General features: G+C 32.1%; 1 protein-coding gene across 2 annotated transcripts in view; it reads left to right on the forward strand.

Moving 5' to 3' along the window:
* LOC130894380 (uncharacterized) overlaps nucleotides 1-24,141 on the forward strand; it is a 55,704-nt gene that overhangs the window by 27,589 nt on the left and 3,974 nt on the right. For both annotated transcript variants that reach the window (XM_057801168.1, XM_057801167.1), the window contains 7 exons: nucleotides 2,037-2,207; nucleotides 2,280-2,437; nucleotides 2,499-2,650; nucleotides 2,713-3,052; nucleotides 6,413-6,600; nucleotides 7,093-7,234; nucleotides 21,358-22,890. In XM_057801168.1, coding sequence (XP_057657151.1) covers nucleotides 2,037-2,207; nucleotides 2,280-2,437; nucleotides 2,499-2,650; nucleotides 2,713-3,052; nucleotides 6,413-6,600; nucleotides 7,093-7,234; nucleotides 21,358-22,890 — 2,684 coding nt within the window. The remainder of the gene's footprint in view (nucleotides 1-2,036; nucleotides 2,208-2,279; nucleotides 2,438-2,498; nucleotides 2,651-2,712; nucleotides 3,053-6,412; nucleotides 6,601-7,092; nucleotides 7,235-21,357; nucleotides 22,891-24,141) is intronic.

Consider the following 24,141-nt stretch of genomic DNA (forward strand, 5'->3'; position numbering starts at 1 on the left):
TTTCAAAGTTTTTGGGCTCTAATTTCGTTACGAAGAGCCGATTTCGATTTTGAATAACTTGAGGCCAAATTCTCTAAATTTATAAAATAGACTTTTTCGAAAAAGATGCCGATGGTTTATTTTGCAACTTCAAAAAAGTACAAGATATCGATTTAGGATAAAAACGATTCGGGGTATTTCGCAAAGATTGTATGAATTTTTTTATGTATACGGTGTCGAAATTTCTGGAAAAAAAAATATTCAAATTAACTAAGTTAATTCCAATCGACTGGCGACGATGTGGTGCGAAAATATTAAAAAAAAAAAAACATGAAATTTGCTTGTAAAAAGAAAATTAGAAAAAGTGCAAACAGAAAAGAAAAAAAATCATCAGAAAAAAAGGGATTTCAACCAGGGAAATGTGAAAACTAACCTTAAAAAAATTTTTACTAGATTAGATTATAAATTTGTGTATAAGAAATCAATCGGTGTTTTTATATTTAAGAAAAAAAAAATGATATTTTGAATTTTTTTCAACTTCAGTATTATATTTCATTTTTAACATCTTCTCAATTAACCCCCGTAAACACATTTCAACTACGACATAAAATTATCGTCGTTAAATGCCTATTAGCCATATTATTTACCGCATAAGTCATTGTTTAAATATTAATTTCATTCTAATTGAAATTAAATTTGTTTTCGTGGTTGGCCAGAAAACGAAATTTCTCAAAAATTTTGAAAAGAACAATTTTCAGTTTTAATGACGCATCATCGGCGACGGTTTTTACATCTCGTATTTGCGACGAATGTTTTTTCTTAGTGTTATCGTGAATTTTGTACCCGAAATACAAATAATGCAAAGATAAGAGGATTACCAAATTATTTTCGTAAGTTTCGAAAATTAAGTTACTTTTTTTGATTTTAGTTTTTCTCGAAATTAGATATTTGCCGTTGGAATTTTAAAAACAAAACAAACTTTTTGTTCAAACAACTTTCTCGTTCACTCGTCTTCACAACGACCTTGAACACCGAATCGAATATACCGGTGCTATTCCGAAAATAACAATTTAGAAAATGTACGTTCGATTTTTTTTTTTTGTTTTATTTTCCGGGTTCGTTGGTACATATTTACGGATATTGCTTCGTTATTTTCATTTTTTGGACGCGTTTGAAACATTTTTCATATTCTGAAAGGGGTATCTTCAATATATATACGAGGAAAGTCCCAAAAGAACCTGGCACAACAAATAAAACACGAAAAGTTTGTTTATTTTTCAACTAATTTACTTTTAGTTCATTTTTTTTTCAAAATAATCATCACATTTTCATTGTTTAAAAATCTTTGACCGCCGAGTCAGAAAGAAGGGACTAAGTCTGGCGAATAGAGTGGCAATTCAAGCTCTAATCCATTAATTTTGGTCATTGGAATAACGGATGTGGAAGCTGGTGCGTTGTATTGACGAGAAAACATCTTCTGAGCTAAATCCGGCCGTTTTTGCACGCTCGAACGTCAAATAGTTGGACCTGAACCGATTTTCCATTTTCAATCCGTCGTTTCCGATGTTCTTTCGTGTCTGATTTGAAGTGATGGATCCAATTCGATTGAAAACATCTTCACGATGATGTTTTTGTTCTATTTCGATCAAACGCGGCATCCGTATAGCGCACAGCTTTCCCCTATCTAAATTTTCGGTTATTTCGGCACTTTTTGCTTCAACGTTACCAAATACTTTTTGGAAACGCTTGCCACGTCCGCTAGATCGCGCACTTTAACTAGAAGACAATCCTTGCGGATATTCTGGAGTCGTTGCTGGTCTTCCTAGATCGCGTACAGTCTCGTCTAAACTTTGCTACCAAAAAAAACATTTTTAGATCATGCCGGGTACTTTTGGGGCATCAATTCCTTTCCAGAATACACCAGAAACGCTCCAAGGTGTAGTACTTCGGAGTAAACGTCGATAGAGGACGTTATCTATTATAAATCTATGTCTTTATGTATCCGTCGAGGTGTTGGTATGAATTTTCTTTTAATTATTGAAATTTGTTTTTACCAGTTTCGGAGATCATCACATGGATCCGCATCACCATCGATCCGATCGTTTGACTTGGACCGGCGACAGATCGGAATCGAAAAGACAAAAAATTGACGTCAAATTGGAACGAGAAGAGGCGAACGACAATTATTGTTTTCCGGAAAACGTCCTAACCTCCAAAGATAACGTCTCGTAAGCATTTTTGAGATATGCCGTGGAATCGCGATCGAAACGTTTTTTTTTTCTTTTTTTTTTTATTTTCAGTTTGAGTAGATCGGCGCAAACAAACGCGGTATCTTCCCCCCTCGATAATGGTACCGCAGTTAGATCGGTACCGAGAAACGTACCGTTTATCGACAATAAACAATCTTCAACGGGAATAATACCGCTGACGACGCAACTGATGGCAACGTCGAGATATTGTAAATATATAAACAAAAAAAAAATAGTGAAAATAATAATGAAAAAACGATTTTTTTTTAGCAAACGTCTCTTTGCAAATATTGAAACAACCGGAACAACAACACCGAGCTCGGTACCAAACGGAAGGTAGTCGGGGGGCGGTTAAAGATAGAGAAGGAAACGGTTTTCCGGTGGTGCAATTGTTGAATTATTACCAACCGGCAACGTTGCAAGTAAGACGTAATATCGATAATAGAGATCTATCCCTCAATGTTAACCTTTAACCTTTTTGAAGGTTTATATAGGCACGGACGCCGGTAGGATTTCGCCCCACATTTTCTACCAGGCGTGTAAAGTGAGCGGGAAAAATTCGACGCCTTGTACGGAAACGAAAATCGAAGGGACTTGCGTTATCGAATTGCAATTGGATCCTTCGAAAGATATGAAAGCGACTTGCGATTGCGTCGGGATATTGAAGGAAAGGAACGTCGACGTCGAACATCGGTTTCCGGATCAATTGGGTAATAGACCGAAGAAGAAATCGACTAAATGTCGGATGATCTTCAGGACCACCATTACCTTGGACGATGGGAACAAAGAGACTCTGCAAGTCTGTTCGCAACCGATTGTTTGCAGTAAGTTTTTTTTGTTTTTTGTTTGTTAGTTGTTGTCTGTTTTCTAATTCGAGTGGAAAATTGTTTTTAATTGGATTATTACCATTATTACAACGCCATCTATCTACCGTGATCCTTTTCACAATTTCCTGTGATTTTTTCACAGTTTTCTGTGATCATTTTCACAGTTTCCTGTAACTTTTTTCGCAGTTTTCTGTGACTTATTCAGCGATCTGTCGATCTAAATCCTTTCACAATTTTCTGTGATCATTAACACAGTTTTTTGTGGCTTTTTTCCACAGTTTCCAGTGACTCGTTCAATCCCTATCCTTTTCACAGTTTCCTGTAACTTTTTTCGCAGTTTTCTGTGACTTATTCAGCGATCTGTCGATCTAAATCCTTTCACAATTTTCTGTGATCATTAACACAGTTTTTTGTGGCTTTTTTCCACAGTTTCCAGTGACTCGTTCAATCCCTATCCTTTTCACAGTTTCCTGTAACTTTTTTCGCAGTTTTCTGTGACTTATTCAGCGATCTGTCGATCTAAATCTTTTCACAATTTTCTGTGATCATTAACACAGTTTTTTGTGGCTTTTTTCCACAGTTTCCAGTGACTCGTTCAATCCCTATCCTTTTCACAGTTTCCTGTAACTTTTTTCGCAGTTTTCTGTGACTTATTCAGCGATCTGTCGATCTAAATCCTTTCACAATTTTCTGTGATCATTAACACAGTTTTTTGTGGCTTTTTTCCACAGTTTCCAGTGACTCGTTCAATCCCTATCCTTTTCACAGTTTCCTGTAACTTTTTTCGCAGTTTTCTGTGACTTATTCAGCGATCTGTCGATCTAAATCCTTTCACAATTTTCTGTGATCATTAACACAGTTTTTTGTGGCTTTTTTCCACAGTTTCCAGTGACTCGTTCAATCCCTATCCTTTTCACAGTTTCCTGTAACTTTTTTCGCAGTTTTCTGTGACTTATTCAGCGATCTGTCGATCTAAATCCTTTCACAATTTTCTGTGATCATTAACACAGTTTTTTGTGGCTTTTTTCCACAGTTTCCAGTGACTCGTTCAATCCCTATCCTTTTCACAGTTTCCTGTAACTTTTTTCGCAGTTTTCTGTGACTTATTCAGCGATCTGTCGATCTAAATCCTTTCACAATTTTCTGTGATCATTAACACAGTTTTTTGTGGCTTTTTTCCACAGTTTCCAGTGACTCGTTCAATCCCTATCCTTTTCACAGTTTCCTGTAACTTTTTTCGCAGTTTTCTGTGACTTATTCAGCGATCTGTCGATCTAAATCCTTTCACAATTTTCTGTGATCATTAACACAGTTTTTTGTGGCTTTTTTCCACAGTTTCCAGTGACTCGTTCAATCCCTATCCTTTTCACAGTTTCCTGTAACTTTTTTCGCAGTTTTCTGTGACTTATTCAGCGATCTGTCGATCTAAATCCTTTCACAATTTTCTGTGATCATTAACACAGTTTTTTGTGGCTTTTTTCCACAGTTTCCAGTGACTCGTTCAATCCCTATCCTTTTCACAGTTTCCTGTAACTTTTTTCGCAGTTTTCTGTGACTTATTCAGCGATCTGTCGATCTAAATCCTTTCACAATTTTCTGTGATCATTAACACAGTTTTTTGTGGCTTTTTTCCACAGTTTCCAGTGACTCGTTCAATCCCTATCCTTTTCACAGTTTCCTGTAACTTTTTTCGCAGTTTTCTGTGACTTATTCAGCGATCTGTCGATCTAAATCCTTTCACAATTTTCTGTGATCATTAACACAGTTTTTTGTGGCTTTTTTCCACAGTTTCCAGTGACTCGTTCAATCCCTATCCTTTTCACAGTTTCCTGTAACTTTTTTCGCAGTTTTCTGTGACTTATTCAGCGATCTGTCGATCTAAAACCTTTCACAATTTTCTGTGATCATTAACACAGTTTTTTGTGGCTTTTTTCCACAGTTTCCAGTGACTCGTTCAATCCCTATCCTTTTCACAGTTTCCTGTAACTTTTTTCGCAGTTTTCTGTGACTTATTCAGCGATCTGTCGATCTAAATCCTTTCACAATTTTCTGTGATCATTAACACAGTTTTTTGTGGCTTTTTTCCACAGTTTCCAGTGACTCGTTCAATCCCTATCCTTTTCACAGTTTCCTGTAACTTTTTTCGCAGTTTTCTGTGACTTATTCAGCGATCTGTCGATCTAAATCCTTTCACAATTTTCTGTGATCATTAACACAGTTTTTTGTGGCTTTTTTCCACAGTTTCCAGTGACTCGTTCAATCCCTATCCTTTTCACAGTTTCCTGTAACTTTTTTCGCAGTTTTCTGTGACTTATTCAGCGATCTGTCGATCTAAATCCTTTCACAATTTTCTGTGATCATTAACACAGTTTTTTGTGGCTTTTTTCCACAGTTTCCAGTGACTCGTTCAATCCCTATCCTTTTCACAGTTTCCTGTAACTTTTTTCGCAGTTTTCTGTGACTTATTCAGCGATCTGTCGATCTAAATCCTTTCACAATTTTCTGTGATCATTAACACAGTTTTTTGTGGCTTTTTTCCACAGTTTCCAGTGACTCGTTCAATCCCTATCCTTTTCACAGTTTCCTGTAACTTTTTTCGCAGTTTTCTGTGACTTATTCAGCGATCTGTCGATCTAAATCCTTTCACAATTTTCTGTGATCATTAACACAGTTTTTTGTGGCTTTTTTCCACAGTTTCCAGTGACTCGTTCAATCCCTATCCTTTTCACAGTTTCCTGTAACTTTTTTCGCAGTTTTCTGTGACTTATTCAGCGATCTGTCGATCTAAATCCTTTCACAATTTTCTGTGATCATTAACACAGTTTTTTGTGGCTTTTTTCCACAGTTTCCAGTGACTCGTTCAATCCCTATCCTTTTCACAGTTTCCTGTAACTTTTTTCGCAGTTTTCTGTGACTTATTCAGCGATCTGTCGATCTAAATCTTTTCACAGTTTTCTGTGATCATTAACACAGTTTTTGTGGCTTTTTTCCACAGTTTCCAGTGACTCGTTCAATCCCTATTCTTTTCACAGTTTCCTGTAACTTTTTTCGCAGTTTTCTGTGACTTATTCAGCGATCTGTCGATCTAAATCCTTTCACAATTTTCTATGATCATTAACACAGTTTTTTGTGGCTTTTTTCCACAGTTTCCAGTGACTCGTTCAATCCCTATCCTTTTCACAGTTTCCTGTAACTTTTTTCGCAGTTTCTCATGATTTATCCAGCAATTTGTCAATCGATATTCTTTCCACAGTCTCCAATAAACTTTTTCACAGTTTTCTGTGACTCAGTTACCCATCTGTCATTCGAAATTGTAAACACAGATGGCGTATATACATATATAAATATTATTTACAGCTCAACCTCCCGGTATTCCCGAGATTTGTAAAAAATCTTTAACGTCCTGTCCAGCCAGCGGTGGTTTGGAATTATTCGTATTGGGTAAAAATTTTCTCAAGGACACGAGGGTATTTTTCCAACAATACGAAGAAAATCAAGTCCGATGGGAGCAAACCGTCGTTCCAGACAAGGAATATTTACAACAGGTAAAAAAAATTTATATCATTATCCATTTATATCGATTATAGTTGAAGGTCTGTACACACGATGCGGTAACGTTGCGGTAAAATAGACGGAGATTAGAAAATTTCTATTTTAAGCTATTAAAATGATTGAAAAATGATAAATATACGGGTGTTGACGAAAATAATTCTATTTAATCGATTTATATATCGTATAAAATAGAAGACATTTACACACGAGGCGGTTTTAATGCGGCAAAACAACCGGAGATAATGAAATTTCAATTTTCAACTATTGAAAAGTTAAAAAATAATAAATATACGGGTGTTAACGAAAACAAGTCGTTAAATATATCAATATATCGTTTAAAATGTAAGTTCTGTTCACACGAGACGGTTTTAATGCGGCAAAACAACCGGAGATGATGGAATTTCAATTTTTCGTTATTGAAAAGTTGAAAAACAATAAATATACGGGTGTTAACGAAAATTAAAACGAATTTTTCGTTGTTTTAGACGCACTTTGTGTGTGTAGTGCCGCCTTATCGAAGACCGGACATAGCCGAACCAATTTCGGTAAGGTTATGCGTTATGTCTAGCGGTAAAACTTCGGAATCCCATCAGTTTGTATACACACCCGTTAACGGGGTACCGAGTGGTAAGCATAATTTGATTATTTTTTATTTGGGACATTTTTGAACGAGAATTTGCTTAAATTGATACAATATGTTTCACCCTATTAAAAAATAATGGATAAAAATAAATTTTTATTATTCAAAAAATAAAAAAAAAATGATTTTCCAGTATTTACTTTATTTAAAATAATTTTTTTGATATTATTTATACGTTTTTAAATTTTTTTTTTTTTTCATTTTCGAATGTATAAATTTTCAATATAAATTTTTGAACCTCCCTCGTAAATCTTGATCGAAAATTTTTCTTTACAATTTTCTGGATTTTCTATTAAAATTTGTGCCAACGAAAATATATCACCCTGTAGATAAAAATTGTCTGGAAATATTGATATCAATTTAATTCCGATATTTTTAGCACGTGAAGCATGAAAAATATGAACGAGAGGTTGAAAAAAGCATTATTATAGAAAAAAAAATATTTTTTCGAAAAAAAAACTACAAAATCATGACTTTTTTTCAAAAAAAAAAAAATAATGCTTTTTTCAAAGTATGAAGGTGAAAAATTATCATACGACGAACTGTATTTTTTTTTTTAACTAATTTGTGTATATTATTACAAAATTTATCCTCTTCAAGCGATATTTATTTGAAAAAAAAAATATTAAATTATATGAAAACGAGAAAAAAATAAATAAAAAATCACATATATGTACAATTGCGTAAAACTAATGGACCAAATGTTGAAAATTTACGTTTGATTCCGTACACATTTAGACAAATCCGAAACACTAATGAACCAAATGTTTAAATTAGCCTAAGACACAAGATCAATTATAATTCAAAACACTTTTTGTCATTTGGACACTAACATTTATATAAAACAATTTTTGTCATTTGGTTACTTATTTTAATTATATCGAAAATAATTTACGTAAACACTTTTTGCCATTTGGACACTAACATTTATATAAAACAATTTTTGTCATTTGGTTACTTATTTTAATTATATCGAAAATAATTTACGTAAACACTTTTTGCCATTTGGACACTAACATTTATATAAAACAATTTTTGTCATTTGGTTACTTATTTTAATTATATCGAAAATAATTTACGTAAACACTTTTTGCCATTTGGACACTAACATTTATATAAAACAATTTTTGTCATTTGGTTACTTATTTTAATTATATCGAAAATAATTTACGTAAACACTTTTTGCCATTTGGACACTAACATTTATATAAAACACTTTTTGTCATTTGATTACTTATTTTAATTATATCGAAAATAATTTACGTAAACACTTTTTGCCATTTGGACACTAACATTTATATAAAACAATTTTTGTCATTTGATTACTTATTTTAATTATATCGAAAATAATTTACGTAAACACTTTTTGCCATTTGGACACTAACATTTATATAACAAATAAAACGCTTTTTGTCATTTGGTTCCTTATACTTTAATTACTTTGAAAATAATTTGCATATACACTTTTTGTCATTTGGACACTAACATTTATATATCACATAAAACACTTTTCGTCATTTGGTTACTTACTTCATTCGTATTTAGAATAATATACACATGGACAAAATACTTTTTCCACGTGTTTTAATTATAGGTTATAGACCGTTACAAAATTGAAATGTGCGCTACAATAACAAAGTAGTTTGTTATTAACATTCCAAATTTAAACATTATTCATCTAACATTGATACGAATATAAAATTGAATATAGATATTTTTTTTTTGAAGTTTTTCACCTTGAACTGAACTCTGCCGTTACAATAAGGTGGCAAATGTAGGCTAAAGTGTGAATGTTCGAGTTGGTCAGTTTTTGATTGTGGAAATGTGGAACGCATGCCGTAAAAAGCTTGCGAAACTTGAAAGTAGTAGTGTTACGTTTGCCCCGACGTTTTTACAGATTTTGGGCTACATTATCCGACGTTTTTTCTTTTTTTTAATATATATTTTTCTTTATTATTATTATTTTTTTTTCTAATCATCCGTTTCTATTTTTTTTTTACAAATTTTTTTTAAAATGATAACGTAGCCCGTCGAAACATTTTTGCAGTGACTTTGGAGCAGTCAAATATTTGATATATTGCCTTTTTTTGTCTTTTTATCTAGGATGAAACCTACATAACATCGAAAAAAAAGTTCACATTGTTTTTTTTTTCTCACTCTCTCAATTCTCCTATTTTTTTTTCTCTCTCTCTCTTATGTATACAATGTGAAATGTACTTATATAACTGTGAAATGTATTTTTAAAAAAATATCGTTGAAATGTAATTATTTAACTTTATGTGTTGTATGTGATAATAATTTTTGTCAGTGTAGATTCTTTTTGCCAAAGTCAGCCTTTCCTCATTGTACTGCAAATTTTTTTGGCCCTTACTGTCTTTAATGACTGTTAAATCAACTTGAAATTTGTCGCACTATAACACTAATGAACCAAATGTTCAAAATGCACAGCGTATAATACACTTTTCGTCATTTGGTTACTTACAGTTATCTAGACATTCTGTGTGCATAAATGATACACTTCCCAAGTCTCTAATATCGTTATTTTAGCTAAAATTTCCACTTTTTTTATAAATATTTTGACTTCTATTTAGTTATTGAAACTTTTTTGGCCCTTACTGTCTTTAATGACTGTTAAATCAACTTGAAATTTGTCGCACTATAACACTAATGAACCAAATGTTCAAAATGCACAGCGTATAATACACTTTTCGTCATTTGGTTACTTACAGTTATTTATACATTCTGTGGGCATGAATGATTCACTTCCCAAGTCTCTAATATCGTTATTTTAGCTAAAATTTCCACTTTTTTTTATAAATATTTTGACTTCTATTTAGTTATTGAAACTTTTTCGACCCTTACTGTCTTTAATGACGGTTAAATCAACTTGAAATTTGTCGCACTAAACACTAATGAACCAAATGTTCAAAATGCACAGCGTATAGTACACTTTTCGTCATTTGGTTACTTACAGTTATTTATACATTCTTTGTGCATAAATGATTCACTTCCCAAGTCCCTAATGTCGTTATTTTAGCTAAAATTTCCACTTTTTTTATAAATATTTGGACTTCTATTTAGTTATTGAAACTTTATCGACCCTTACTGTCTTTAATGACGGTTAAATCAACTTGAAATTTGTCGCACTAAACACTAATGAACCAAATGTTCAAAATGCACAGCGTATAGTACACTTTTCGTCATTTGGTTACTTACAATTATCTATACATTCTGTGGGCATGAATGATTCACTTCCCAAGTCCCTAATATCGTTATTTTAGCCAAAATTTCTATATTTTGGTGAAGTGTTTCGTAATTTTCTTCGTTTAGTATCATTTCAATATCATCTTTTGGCTTCAGTACCTCGCCCGATCGAACACCAAATGACTTTGGTTATTGATATGCGTAAATGAAATGCTCTGGTCACAAAAATTTGGTTATAAACAACATGTAGAAGTAAATAGGTCATCGCAAATTTTTAAATTTGATAAAAGGCAGTTGGAGGAGTGCGAACAAATATTTTCAAAAAAAATTGACTTGCAATTTGATTTAATACTCAAGTGTCTTTTTAAAAGAAAAGTTTCCTTTGTTAGGATATAACATTTCATGCAGTGAAATTAAATTGAAAAAAATACAAATTTTGCCCATATCACATTTAGAAATTCCATTTTTTTGATCAAATTATTCAAGAATACCATTTTTTCAATTAAAATCGATAAAAAAAATTTGTTAGAACCAGTTAAACTCGACAATGATCATTTTTCGTAAAATTTAATGTTAAAATGTGTACATTTGACCGAATTAGGATTGGAAAAGTCTATTTTCTATTAAAGCTGGATTTTGAAAATCTAATTTCCGTGATAATTAGAGTGGAAAAAGCGAAACTTTGCAAAAAGTATGCTTAACTATGTCATACTCAATTCAGAAATGAAATTTTTGAACAAAATCAAACTTTGAAAACATTTGTTGGTCAACTTTTGGCGGTACCGAATTGACAAAAGTCAATTTTTACACCATTGAAGTCGGAACTTCCATTTTTCTACCTAATTTCACTCGATACACTATTTTTTGGCTAAATAAAACTTGGAATACCACATTTTGGTTTATTAAAACTTGGAATACTAAATTTTGGTTAAATAAAACTTGGAATGCCACATTTTGGTTAAATAAAACTTGGAATACCAATTTTTGGGCAAAATAAAACTTTGATTACTAAATTTTGGTTAAATAAAATTTGGAATACCAATTTTTTGGGCAAAATAAAACCTGGAATACTAAATTTTGATTAAATAAAACTTGGATTACCATATTTTGGCTAAATACCACATGGATTAGCCTATTTAACAAAATCTTGATCGTTTTTTGATAGTATTTAATTGAAAGGGCCGGTTCTTAGCAAATGAAACTTAATATTGGATCAATTAAATTTGGAAAACCATTCTTTGACAAAATATATATTAAAAGAGCCAATTTTTGGTAATATGAAATTCTGTTAAGCTTTTTTGACATAAGTGAAATTGAGAAACCATTTTTTGATTGAATAAGACTTGGAATACCGTTGTTTGTTCAAAGAGAAATCGGAAACGCATATTTTTGATAATACTCCAAAAGAAAAGTCTGTTTTTAATCGAATAGAACTTGATTTTGGATAATTTAAACCAGTTTTTGGCGGTATAAAATTCTGAACTCATTTTTTTTTTGACAGAATTGGATCGGGAACAATCATTTTTTTCAGTTTAATAAAATTTGGAATACCAATTTTTAGGCAAAAATGAAACTTGGAATACCAATTTTTTGTCGGTCAACTTTTTCAGTATACAATTCGAAAAAAACACATTTTGAAAAAATTTTACGACCGACTAAATTTTCCTTCTATTTTGTGGCTAAATAAAACTTTGAATACCATTTTTTGACTAAATCAAAAACAGAAAAGCCAATTTTTGGTAGTATCGAAATTAAAAAAATCCATTATTTGGCATTTAGCAATTCTGAAAATCTTTTTTTGGACAAATTGAAAACCAATTAATATTAGAAAAGTCAATTTTTGACGGAACTAAACTCAAAATTATACTTGATATCCGATGTTTTCGATATATAAAAATAGAAAAAAATAAAAAAAAAAACAATTTTTGGGAGTATTGAAATATGATTTTCTTTGACACAACTGAATTTAAAAAAAAAACATTTTTTGATCAAATTACATTTATATTTGACATAATAGAACTCGAAAAAGCCAATTTTTCAATAAAACCGAACTTTAAAATCCAATTTTTATTAATTTAAACGCAGAAAAACTAATTTTTCAGTAAAGTGACCCTATAAAAACCAATTTACAAGCAATTTAGAAGATCAACTATCATTTCTACCCCAATTTCTTCCCGAATACTAATTTTTCTTTCGTAATTTAATTCCCGAACGAAACCAGCAAGTCCGGTCCTGTCGTTTTCTAATTAAAGCGATATAGAAAAGTTTTTCGATGATTGCGAATCTCCTTTTAAAAAGACACTTGCAAAACAAGAAAGAAAACAACCGATGAAAGAGAAGAAGTCAAAAAAATTTGCATGATTAGTAGATTTTAAGAATTTTCTAACATTTTTTATTAATTGTAAGACAAAATATTTTGTTTCTCAATACCGATTTTTTTGCTTTTTTCCACTTTGTCTCGTACAGCATACAGGCTCTGTATACGTAGGGGTGCAGCGAGCAGACTTCTATCAGCCTGCGGGGCCTAAGCGACACGCCGTTGTCAGATGAACGCGTCTATTACAGGTTCTAACGGGTACTATAAAAAAACACAAGATATATATATATATACATACATACATACATCATTTTTTTCTATTACACATACACACACACATTTTTTTACTTCAAACACTCTCTCTCTCTCATACATACACACACACACACACACATTCATATAATATTTATATTTAAATTTTCCAATAATTGTGCCACATTTGGCAACAGTGCATAAGTAGGATGTTGGATAATTTACATGTAAATATTTGTCGTAAAATATTATCACAGACCAGAAAATTCAATTAAATTCATTTATATGTAAATACTTTGATAACATTATAGTTATATTTGCACAAATCGATTTTTTTTAAATCGTTTGGTTCATTATTTCCATTATTTTCAAATGTTTTTTTTTTGTTTCTTTATTTATCTTACCTATCGTCCGCTACGATGGTTTTTTTTGTCGCCTAGTTCATTATTTATCTTATCTTTAGTTAACTTTGATGGTTTTTTAGTTATTTGGTTCATAATTTAGTCCGATGAGATGTTTTTATTGTGGTTTGGTTCATTATTTTCATTATTACGTCAACTTCGATGTTTTTTAGTCATTTGGTTCATTTTTTATTTTACTTTAGTCCACTGCGATGATTTTTTGGTCGTTTGGTTCATTATTCATTCTATCTTTAGTTGACTTTTATGGTTTTTTAGTTATTTGGTTCATAATTTAGTCCGATGAGATGTTTTTTTTGTCGTTTGGTTAATTATTTTCATTATTACGTCAACTTCGATGTTTTTTAGTCATTTGGTTCATTTTTTATTTTACTTTAGTCCACTGCGATGATTTTTTGGTCGTTTGGTTCATTATTCATTCTATCTTTAGTTGACTTTTATGGTTTTTCAGTTATTTGGTTCATAATTTAGTCCGACTCGATGTTTATTTTGTCGTTTGGTTCATTTTTTATTTTACTTTAGTCCACTGCGATGATTTTTTTGTCGTTTGGTTCATTATTTATTTTATCACTAGTTGCCTTTGATGGTTTTTTAGTTATTTGGTACATAATGTAGTCCGATGAGATGTTTTTTTTGTGGTTTGGTTCATTATTCATTCTATCTTTAGTTGACTTTTATGGTTTTTCAGTTATTTGGTTCATAATTTAGTCCGATTCGATGTTTATTTTGTCGTTTGGTTCATTTTTTATTTTACTTTAGTCCACTGCGATGATTTTTTTGTCGTTTGGTTCATTATTTATTTTATCACTAGTTGCCTTTGATGGTTTTTTAATTATTTGGTTCATAATTTAGTCCGATTCGATGTTTTTTTTGTCGTTTGGTTCATTATTTTCATTGTTACGTCAACTTCGATGTTTTTTAGTCATTTGGTTCATTTTTTATTTCACTTTAGTCCACTGCGATGATTTTCTCGTCGTTTGGTTCATTATTTATTTTATCTTTAGTTGACTTTTATGGTTTTTCAGTTATTTGGTTCATAATTTAGTCAGATTCGATGTTTATTTTGTCGTTTGGTTTATTTTTTATTTTACTTTAGTCCACTGCGATGATTTTTTTGTCGTTTGGTTCATTATTTATTTTATCTTTAGTTGACTTTTATGGTTTTTCAGTTATTTGGTTCATAATTTAGTCCGATTCGATGTTTATTTTGTCGTTTGGTTCATTTTTTATTTTACTTTAGTCCACTGCGATGATTTTTTTGTCGTTTGGTTCATTATTTATTTTATCACTAGTTGCCTTTGATGGTTTTTTAATTATTTGGTTCATAATTTAGTCCGATTCGATGTTTTTTTTGTCGTTTGGTTCATTATTTTCATTATTACGTCAACTTCGATGTTTTTTAGACATTTGGTTCATTTTTAATTTTACTTCAGATGATTTTTTAGTCATTTGGTTCATTTTTTATTTCACTTTAGTCCACTGCGATGATTTTCTCGTCGTTTGGTTCATTATTTATTTTATCTTTAGTTGACTTTTATGGTTTTTCAGTTATTTGGTTCATAATTTAGTCCGATTCGATGTTTATTTTGTCGTTTGGTTCATTTTTTATTTTACTTTAGTCCACTGCGATGATTTTTTTGTCGTTTGGTTCATTATTTATTTTATCACTAGTTGCCTTTGATGGTTTTTTAATTATTTGGTTCATAATTTAGTCCGATTCGATGTTTTTTTTGTCGTTTGGTTCATTATTTTCATTATTACGTCAACTTCGATGTTTTTTAGACATTTGGTTCATTTTTAATTTTACTTCAGATGATTTTTTAGTCATTTGGTTCATTTTTTATTTCACTTTAGTCCACTGCGATGATTTTCTCGTCGTTTGGTTCATTATTTATTTTATCTTTAGTTGACTTTTATGGTTTTTCAGTTATTTGGTTCATAATTTAGTCAGATTCGATGTTTATTTTGTCGTTTGGTTTATTTTTTATTTTACTTTAGTCCACTGCGATGATTTTTTTGTCGTTTGGTTCATTATTTATTTTATCACTAGTTGCCTTTGATGGTTTTTTAATTATTTGGTTCATAATTTAGTCCGATTCGATGTTTTTTTTGTCGTTTGGTTCATTATTTTCATTATTACGTCAACTTCGATGTTTTTTAGTCATTTGGTTCATTTTTAATTTTACTTCAGATGATTTTTTAGTCATTTGGTTCATTTTTTATTTCACTTTAGTCCACTGCGATGATTTTCTCGTCGTTTGGTTCATTATTTATTTTATCTTTAGTTGACTTTTATGGTTTTTCAGTTATTTGGTTCATAATTTAGTCAGATTCGATGTTTATTTTGTCGTTTGGTTTATTTTTTATTTTACTTTAGTCCACTGCGATGATTTTTTTGTCGTTTGGTTCATTATTTATTTTATCACTAGTTGCCTTTGATGGTTTTTTAATTATTTGGTTCATAATTTAGTCCGATTCGATGTTTTTTTTGTCGTTTGGTTCATTATTTTCATTATTACGTCAACTTCGATGTTTTTTAGTCATTTGGTTCATTTTTAATTTTACTTCAGATGATTTTTTTGTCGTTTGGTTCATTATTTTTTATATTATTACTCCGACTTCGATGGTTTTTTAATCATTTGGTTCATTATTTATCTTATCTTTAGTTGACTTCAATGGTTTTTAGTCATATGGTTCATAACTTCAAGCCGATATTTTCAAAACATAGTATTTTCGTGAAAACACGTGTTTGAAGGGTTAAAAATAAGTTTTATCGGTTTTTATAAGCAAAATTTTTTTTCACGTTTTTCTTGTCTGTGATATTTTCATACAACAAAACTCCCTTTTTCATTGGAAAAAGTTGCGTTTCTTTAAGAAAACTTGAGATTTATATTTATAGTGAAAAAGAAAAAATCATTTCATAATCATTTCATTTTCATTCATTTCGGCGTTTAGTCAAGAATATTGATTTCTTAAAGAATTTACTGCTTTTCCATTTATACGCATATACACTCGAAAAAATAATCACCGAAAACAAATTTCGAGCTTAATTTCAAACTTTATTTTCTACTGAGGTTGAATTATTATTTTGACAGAAAAAAAAAAAAGTAGATTCTCCTTTGCTGGAAAAATTCCGTGATTGTGAATAGAAAAATTTTTCCAGCGCCAGTCAAGAAAAACGTTGATATTTATTTTTCGAGAAAATTCAGATTCCCAAATCGTTGCGTTGAATGTTTCGATAACTTTTTTCTTGATCTAACCGGTGAAGTAATAAACAACTAAAATTTTTCATAACAATTTTACATATTCAAAAAAATTATAAATAAAATCTTTTTTTTTTTTCTTGTTATTTTCGGCATGTTTATTGTTTGATACGGTTGCCATTTCAGGTGAATCAACTTTTTAGATCAGTTAAATAAATTGTTTGCCGTAACGAATTCAAAAATATTTTTTTTTTCAATAAAATTTTTCTTATCTAATTATCTCCCCGGTATATAACGTTAGTTTAGCGTTTTCGTAATCGTAGAATCCATTTATCGAAGTTCTAGTTGCCGATTGTTAATCCAGTCGTTTCGTGTAATTCATAAATTGAAAAAAAAAATGAAACAACAGTCAATAAACCGAATTATTGGTAAAAAGTACTAATTTCCTGTATCTAAAAGGTCGATAATCGGATTCCGCGGTATTGAAAACGCTAAACTAATGTTATATAACACTAAATTTACGTCCTATTTGATACGGTTTATACCGAAATGTCATTAGATCGAAAACGTCACTTGTCAATGTCACTAGACTGTAAACGCCACTTGTCAATGTCACTATTTGCCAAAAATTTCGAAAATTATTATAGGTACACTGAAATTTTATTTAACTGGTCGTAATTTTTCGAAATAGCCTTCGGAAAATAAATTTTGAAACGTATCCACAGTTCACACGTTCCTACCTAAACCCAAAAACCGTTTTGACAAGTTTACCATTACACAAATTTAGGTTAAAAAATTAATTTTAATTTTATGTAAAACATTTAAGTTAAGCAAAACAAAATATTTTAGCTTAGGCTTCAGACGACTCCCGGAGGATGATGCTTCCAATATTTTTAGGTTCTTCTCAACACGGGATCATTTTATTTATTTTTTTATTACAGCTATACCAATATCGAGATACCTTGATTTAGACCCGCAATGTTCACGCATTGAGCGATTGAGTTGATTGAGTTTTGTTTGTTGCAGCTTTTATTGTCCTATCGTTTCCTTAAATCCCTAATTTCACCACAAGAATCTTCTCTACTAATTTTTCACAATTTTCTCAAGATATTCGTCAATATTACAAAAAATATACACTTTCTCCAAGTAAATACAAAAATCATACAATTCGATAACGATCATGTCAAATAAAAAGAAAAATTCCAAACTTTCAATGAAAATACCGTTAAATAGTTCGAAAATTACAACAGGAGCTGAATCTGGAAGATTTGGAGCTCTACTAGATTCTCTCCACCTGCAAACTTCAAATATACTTATCAAAAAATTTATGACTCGCCTTGTATTTGCCAAGGAATCAGCACAAAAGCCTCGGGAACCAAATACCCGCGCCAAACTGTGTTCCACAAAGCCGTATGTTTCATTTCTGTGGTTCGGTTCCCAGATTTGTCACAAATAGTTGATTTGGGGAACGGTAATCGTTGTGACAAGTCGACTGGAGACAGTTCGTCATTTTCCCACAGGACATCCCCTCAGGCAGGACCTATATAAAAGAATCTCCACTCAAACAAGTTCCTTCACAGCCCTATTGCTCTTGGGATCTAGTTTTGTAAAGATGGTGTCAACAGGAGAATGATTGAATGTTACATTTGGTCTGTGGTGTTGTGAACTTTTAACAACAAAACTTATAATGAAGAGGGACTAAATTGCGAATTATATAAGACAAAAGCAGCTTCGATGGGTGGGACATCCTGTACAATATTCTGTACCTCACTACAATATCATATTTAGGAAAATTTTATTTCTGTTAATTTCTTTTTAGTTTTAAATTTTTCTTTAAAAACTAACACGTCATTGAATAGTTTTCAAAAATTTCGATTTATTTGTTAAAAAATACCAAAAAGCACACAACTTTACAAAAATATTTCTTTTGATTGAAATTTTAATATTTTGCTTTTTTTACAAGCTTCAAATTCAATTCAATAAATATTTGCAGTAAAATTTCGTTGATGGCAATAGGAATATACAAAATTGTCAAAAGTAGTTCAATATTATAATTTAGATTTCTAATTATCATTTCAAATAATCATACAGTGCCTTTCTGCCATTAATGTATTTCTTAATTATATTATTGAAAACTAACCCGTTATTAATTCTTCACACGCTTCCAAGTCTTGTCCCGGTTTCACATTTTTATTATTCACCAAATTTTCTAATCAAATTTTATATCACTTACAAATTATAAAAATCGTTTCATTTCCAAAACAAATACGTTCAAAATGAGGTTAGAAAATTATTATGTCAAACCGGTGCTTCGTTATTCTCAGGATCATAAACTTATCGCATTAAATCGAACATGATCTGATCGAACGAAAAGTAATCACCGAACGCGATCAGATAACGTTTTGCTTTAATCAACTTTAGAAACTATTATATTCATTAATCTGTATAAAATTGAAAATCTACAATACTATGAATATCTTAAATTAACTTTTGAAACGAAAAAAAAAACTTTTTCCTGAGAAGCTTTTTAACTTTTTCAAATAATAATAATTACCGTTCTTCCCCTCGAAATAGTCGTTTGAGTATACAATAACATCCTTTTTTTTAACAAGTGGAAATTTAAATTGAGAAAATCATCTCGTTTTTCTATGGGTGTATCCAAGTATTAAAAAATCCAATTCATTTTGCTTAAACCACGTAATACTTCAATCGGAACATAGCAAACGCGTTCTTTTCATATACAGATAACCTATTTAATGTCTCTAACTTCTTTTTCGATGATTTTGCTGTTCGACGTAGTTTTCGATCGTCTCATTCGTACATTCGTACTCAATTCGGTGATCGTTTAGATCATAGAGTAAACCCGATTTGCTGATATATAAAACATCGGCGCACAATTCTGTACGTAATATTAACTCTATGAAACAGATCTGTTTGTTAAATTCATTTCTGTGGTTTCTCTCTCATAGAATTTCCATTTACACAAAGAGATATTTCTATGAATTTAATGTGTCAGTTAATTAAACAAATGATGTATATGTCACCGTATGATTGTGAACATCGTTAGTTTATACTGACGAATAATTGTGAAATGCAACCAACCATTTACAATTTTATGTTTATTTCTCGATAATTTATAATCTATCAACATCAGATCGTCAAATTGTGAACTGTTCGCTGGGATGTAAACAAACAAATGTTTTGTGATTTTCAATAAGTGTTTTATATACGTTTTAAGTAATAGATTCCGTTGTTTTTATATCTAAAGTAACATTTTTAGTGTATAAGAAACTGGTGCAATATTGTGATTTGTAAGGCTATATCCATTTATAACAATGTCCGAAATTGAACCGGTCTTTTCGCAAAACTTACTAGTTATTATGGATGAAGAACAATTTACCTTAGAGCTAATAACCCATTATAGAGGGTACAGTGCAAATGGTAAAAAGTTGGAATGGACAAGTGAAAAAATACAAAGTGTGATCAAATTGTTGGAAGACTATAATTCAGATAAATCTCAGGGAAGGCGCCCAACAAATAAACAATACCATCACGTAAATAAATATGATATTATGAATGTTGGTAAGCGAAAAGTTTTAATAATAAAAAGAAAACAGATCTCAGGTCCAGCAGTACAAATAATTCCAACAGTAGTATATTGCTACAAGTCGAGACAAAACTGTTCTTGAGAAATAAATATGTGGTACCAATATTTCTTAACCTGTGTAAGACATGTCTGATAGAAAAGCTTTCCTAAAACAGGGATTGTCGTAAATTTGTTGATTTCTGACAACTGTAATCTAAGAGGTCAGATAGATCTTGTGGACTTTGAAACATCTCCATATGGAGGGTACAAAAGGTTAATGCAGTATCATTTTATAGAACGAGTAAGTAATTGTTCAACTAAACACCACATTTACTACTTTTTCAGGTCACATTCTCACAGTTCTCCGACATGTTGCGATAAATGAACATTTTTTACATGAGGATTTTTTTTTATTTTGCTACTACACAGGACTTACATAGCTATTAATATAGAACGTAAATACCTGATATCACACAATTAATTGTGAATTTTCTTTTCTTGCCTCTTACGTTTGTTTCTTAATTCCACGGATACAGAATTTGACTGATGATAGAACGGGACATATTATGAACCCTGCATGTTATTTAAATATTGTAAACTATCGAGAAATAATACGTAAAATTGTAAATGGTTGGTTGCTGTTGACAATCGTACGGTGATATATATGTATATATATATTATAGTAGAGAGGTTTTTTGTTATATTCGATTATAGCCCGTACGCTTTTTCTTTATTCATATTTATACAAAAATCCTGTTAACCTAAAAAAAAAGAATTCTTTTTTTTTTTTTTTTTTCAAATAATGTCTATTAAATTGTTTTTTATCGTTAGAAAAAATTCAATTTAATGGAGTATAGTTAGGTGATAGAGGCGAGAATGCGACTACGGTTTTGATGGTTCGGAGGGTGTTGATTGAGGCGTCAATATTGTGGGTCAGGTCTATCAAGCTTGGGCGGAAAATTTTTTTAAATTGTTTTAATAATGAAAATCGATAAAATTAATTGCAAATAATCGAATCAGCTTGATTGACCAGCCCTCCGTTTTTTTACAGTGGCTGAGCCGGCAGCTAGTAGATTAGGAATCGAATAGCCGCGTATGTGTGTAGCTAACGATTATTTTCACTTTGCAGTGATGGTCGATGCTTTACCTCCGCCTCCGCCGTTTTTCAAAAGTAATTTTTGGCAATCGAACGCGTCCATCAGCAAAAGGGAACAAGATCAAGACATGATGCCGCCTCCGGATACAAGCTTAGTTCCCGTATCCACCAGACGTCCATCGATGAATCTACTACAATCGATTAACGATAGTCATTCGCCACCACTGTGTCCATTAAAACAAGAATACGTCGACGAATCGAGTCAATGTTCTCTAATAGACCAAGATAGATACAGACATTTATCGGAAAGTTCTTTGGACGCCCACCAAGGGGATTCCAACATTTCCATGTTGAACGAAAACAGCATGATGAGTCACATGAACGATAATTCGAACATCAGCGTCGGTAACGAAGATACCGCCATCGATATAGTTCGAGGTGGAAACGAAGACAGTTCTTCGACTCCATCGACGTCGATATTGAGCGAACAAACTAGCGCCGTAATGGATTTAAGGATGAAATTACCGATAGCCACCGTAGCGGATTTAGTTAATACGACGGCGCCTTCGATAGCGGCCCTCCAACGTTTCGGCATCATGGAACACCCCACGGAACCGCTGCCGAATCAGAGCGCGCAAAGCGTCGAAAATTATTTAAACAAAATCGAAGCTAAACCGTCGATGATACCTCTAACTAACCCGACGGGACTTTTGATGAAAAACGACCTGAGTCGAATTATAAACGGAAGGGAACCGATGTTTCCGGCGACGAATCGACCGTTCATGTCGTGTAGAAGTCAAAACGAAGTTGTCAATATCGTAGCTAAATCGGAAAGCGCCGAAGTACCGGTACCTATACCGGAACGAAACGACACGACGGCGTCTTCTACTATAACGACGGTGTCGAATAGCTTGGAACGAATCGTACCGACGCCCATCAACACCGAAAAATTGGACGCCCTAGTTAATTCGACGGTGGAATCGCATTTGAGTCCGACTTCGCCCAAAGACGTCCTGGTACAGGAAGCGATCATCCCCGCCGGAGACGTTATGTTGAATCCGATGATGATGACGACGACGACGACTACGACGTCGATTTTGGGCCGAAACGAATTGCCGGATAATCCGAATTTGACGACGACGACGACGGAAGCGATTTTGAGCACGCAGATATCGCCAAGTTTGATGTGCGCTAATACGCGACGGCGGGAAAATTTGTGTCGATCGGCGCAACGACCGTTATTGACGACGGCGGCGGCGGCGGCGGTGACGGCGCCGGTTAATTTGGCGTCGTTGACGACGGAAGCCGAAAAGGTGGTGTTGTTGAACGCCGCCGTCGATCTATTGGAAACGCAGCAACAGTTGCACGGTATAGGCGGCGGCGGCGCGACGGCGCCGGCGGATGATTTCGTCGCGCGGTCTTACGGATCGCCGATGGTTAAGGAGATGGTGCCGAATACGCAAAACGACAAAAATAAAACTGTCGATGGGATGATACCGCAGGGGTTTACCGCCTTAACCGAAAACGAACTCATCAGTTTGATTAATCCGAGTTGTTTCGATCAAGGTAATAACAATTATCGATGATTTTTTTTTCTATTTTTCTTTTTTTTTTTTTTTCTTTTTCGTTTCCTATTCCTTTTACTTTTACTCTAGTAGACGTTGATTAGCGGAGATTTTTGCGTAATTTTTGTTTTTGTATTCATTCGAAAATATCTTCATGCGTTCAAACAAAATTTCGGGAAAAAATGTCGATTTGGCAACGCCGTTGTTTTTTTCTTTTTGAAAAAATCGCGTTTTGAAAAGGGATTTTTTGAAAAACGATCGCCGATGTTGAAATTACGTTACAGTTTACCGGGGTCGAAAAACTTTTTCTTTTTGTCGTATCGAAATATTTGTTTCCGTATCACGAGATTTGGGGAGAAAATTTTGGATTTGACAACGTTGCAATCGCTGAAATTGAAATTACGTTACAGTTTACCGGGGTCGAAAAACTTTTTCTTTTTGTCGTATCGAAATATTTGTTTCCGTATCACGAGATTTGGGGAGAAAATTTTGGATTTGACAACGTTGCAATCGCTGAAATTGAAATTACGTTACAGTTTACCGGGGTCGAAAAACTTTTTCTTTTTGTCGTATCGAAATATTTGTTTCCGTATCACGAGATTTGGGGAGAAAATTTTGGATTTGACAACGTTGCAATCGCTGAAATTGAAATTACGTTACAGTTTACCGGGGTCGTAAAACTTTTTGACGTACCAAACGGTTTTTATATGTCAAAATTTCCGTGCAGCTGTCAAAAAATTTTTTTTTCTTTTGCCACCTTTCTGTTCATATACATTTTCGTCCTTATATAAACTCTTGAAAATCAAATTTCTTTTCAATATTCTCGAATATACCTCGTATATATCTATTATTACAATTTCAATTATTCGACTATCCCTCGTATATATATTTATATCTAAAATTAATCCAAAAAAATTAGTATTTCAAATATCGATCAATTCGAAAAACCCCCGTATGAATTTATCATCTTAGTTGTTCCGAAAAAATTATTTCAATTAGCAATCAATTTGACAAACCCCGGTATATATATCAATTATTGCAGTAATCCCTAATAAATATCTTGATTTGCGATCAATTTAACAATCCCTCGTATATATGTTTCGTTTTAATTGCCCCGAAAAAATTAATTCAATTAGAAATCTATTCGGCAATCCCTCGTATATATCTGTTTTTATAACAAACGATATCTCGAAATTATTAATTAATTCAAATTTTTTTTTTTTTTGAATAAATTTCAAAATTAAAATTTTAT

This window comes from Diorhabda carinulata, chromosome 5 (assembly GCF_026250575.1).
Source record: "Diorhabda carinulata isolate Delta chromosome 5, icDioCari1.1, whole genome shotgun sequence".
Classification (NCBI taxonomy): Eukaryota; Metazoa; Arthropoda; class Insecta; order Coleoptera; family Chrysomelidae; genus Diorhabda; species Diorhabda carinulata.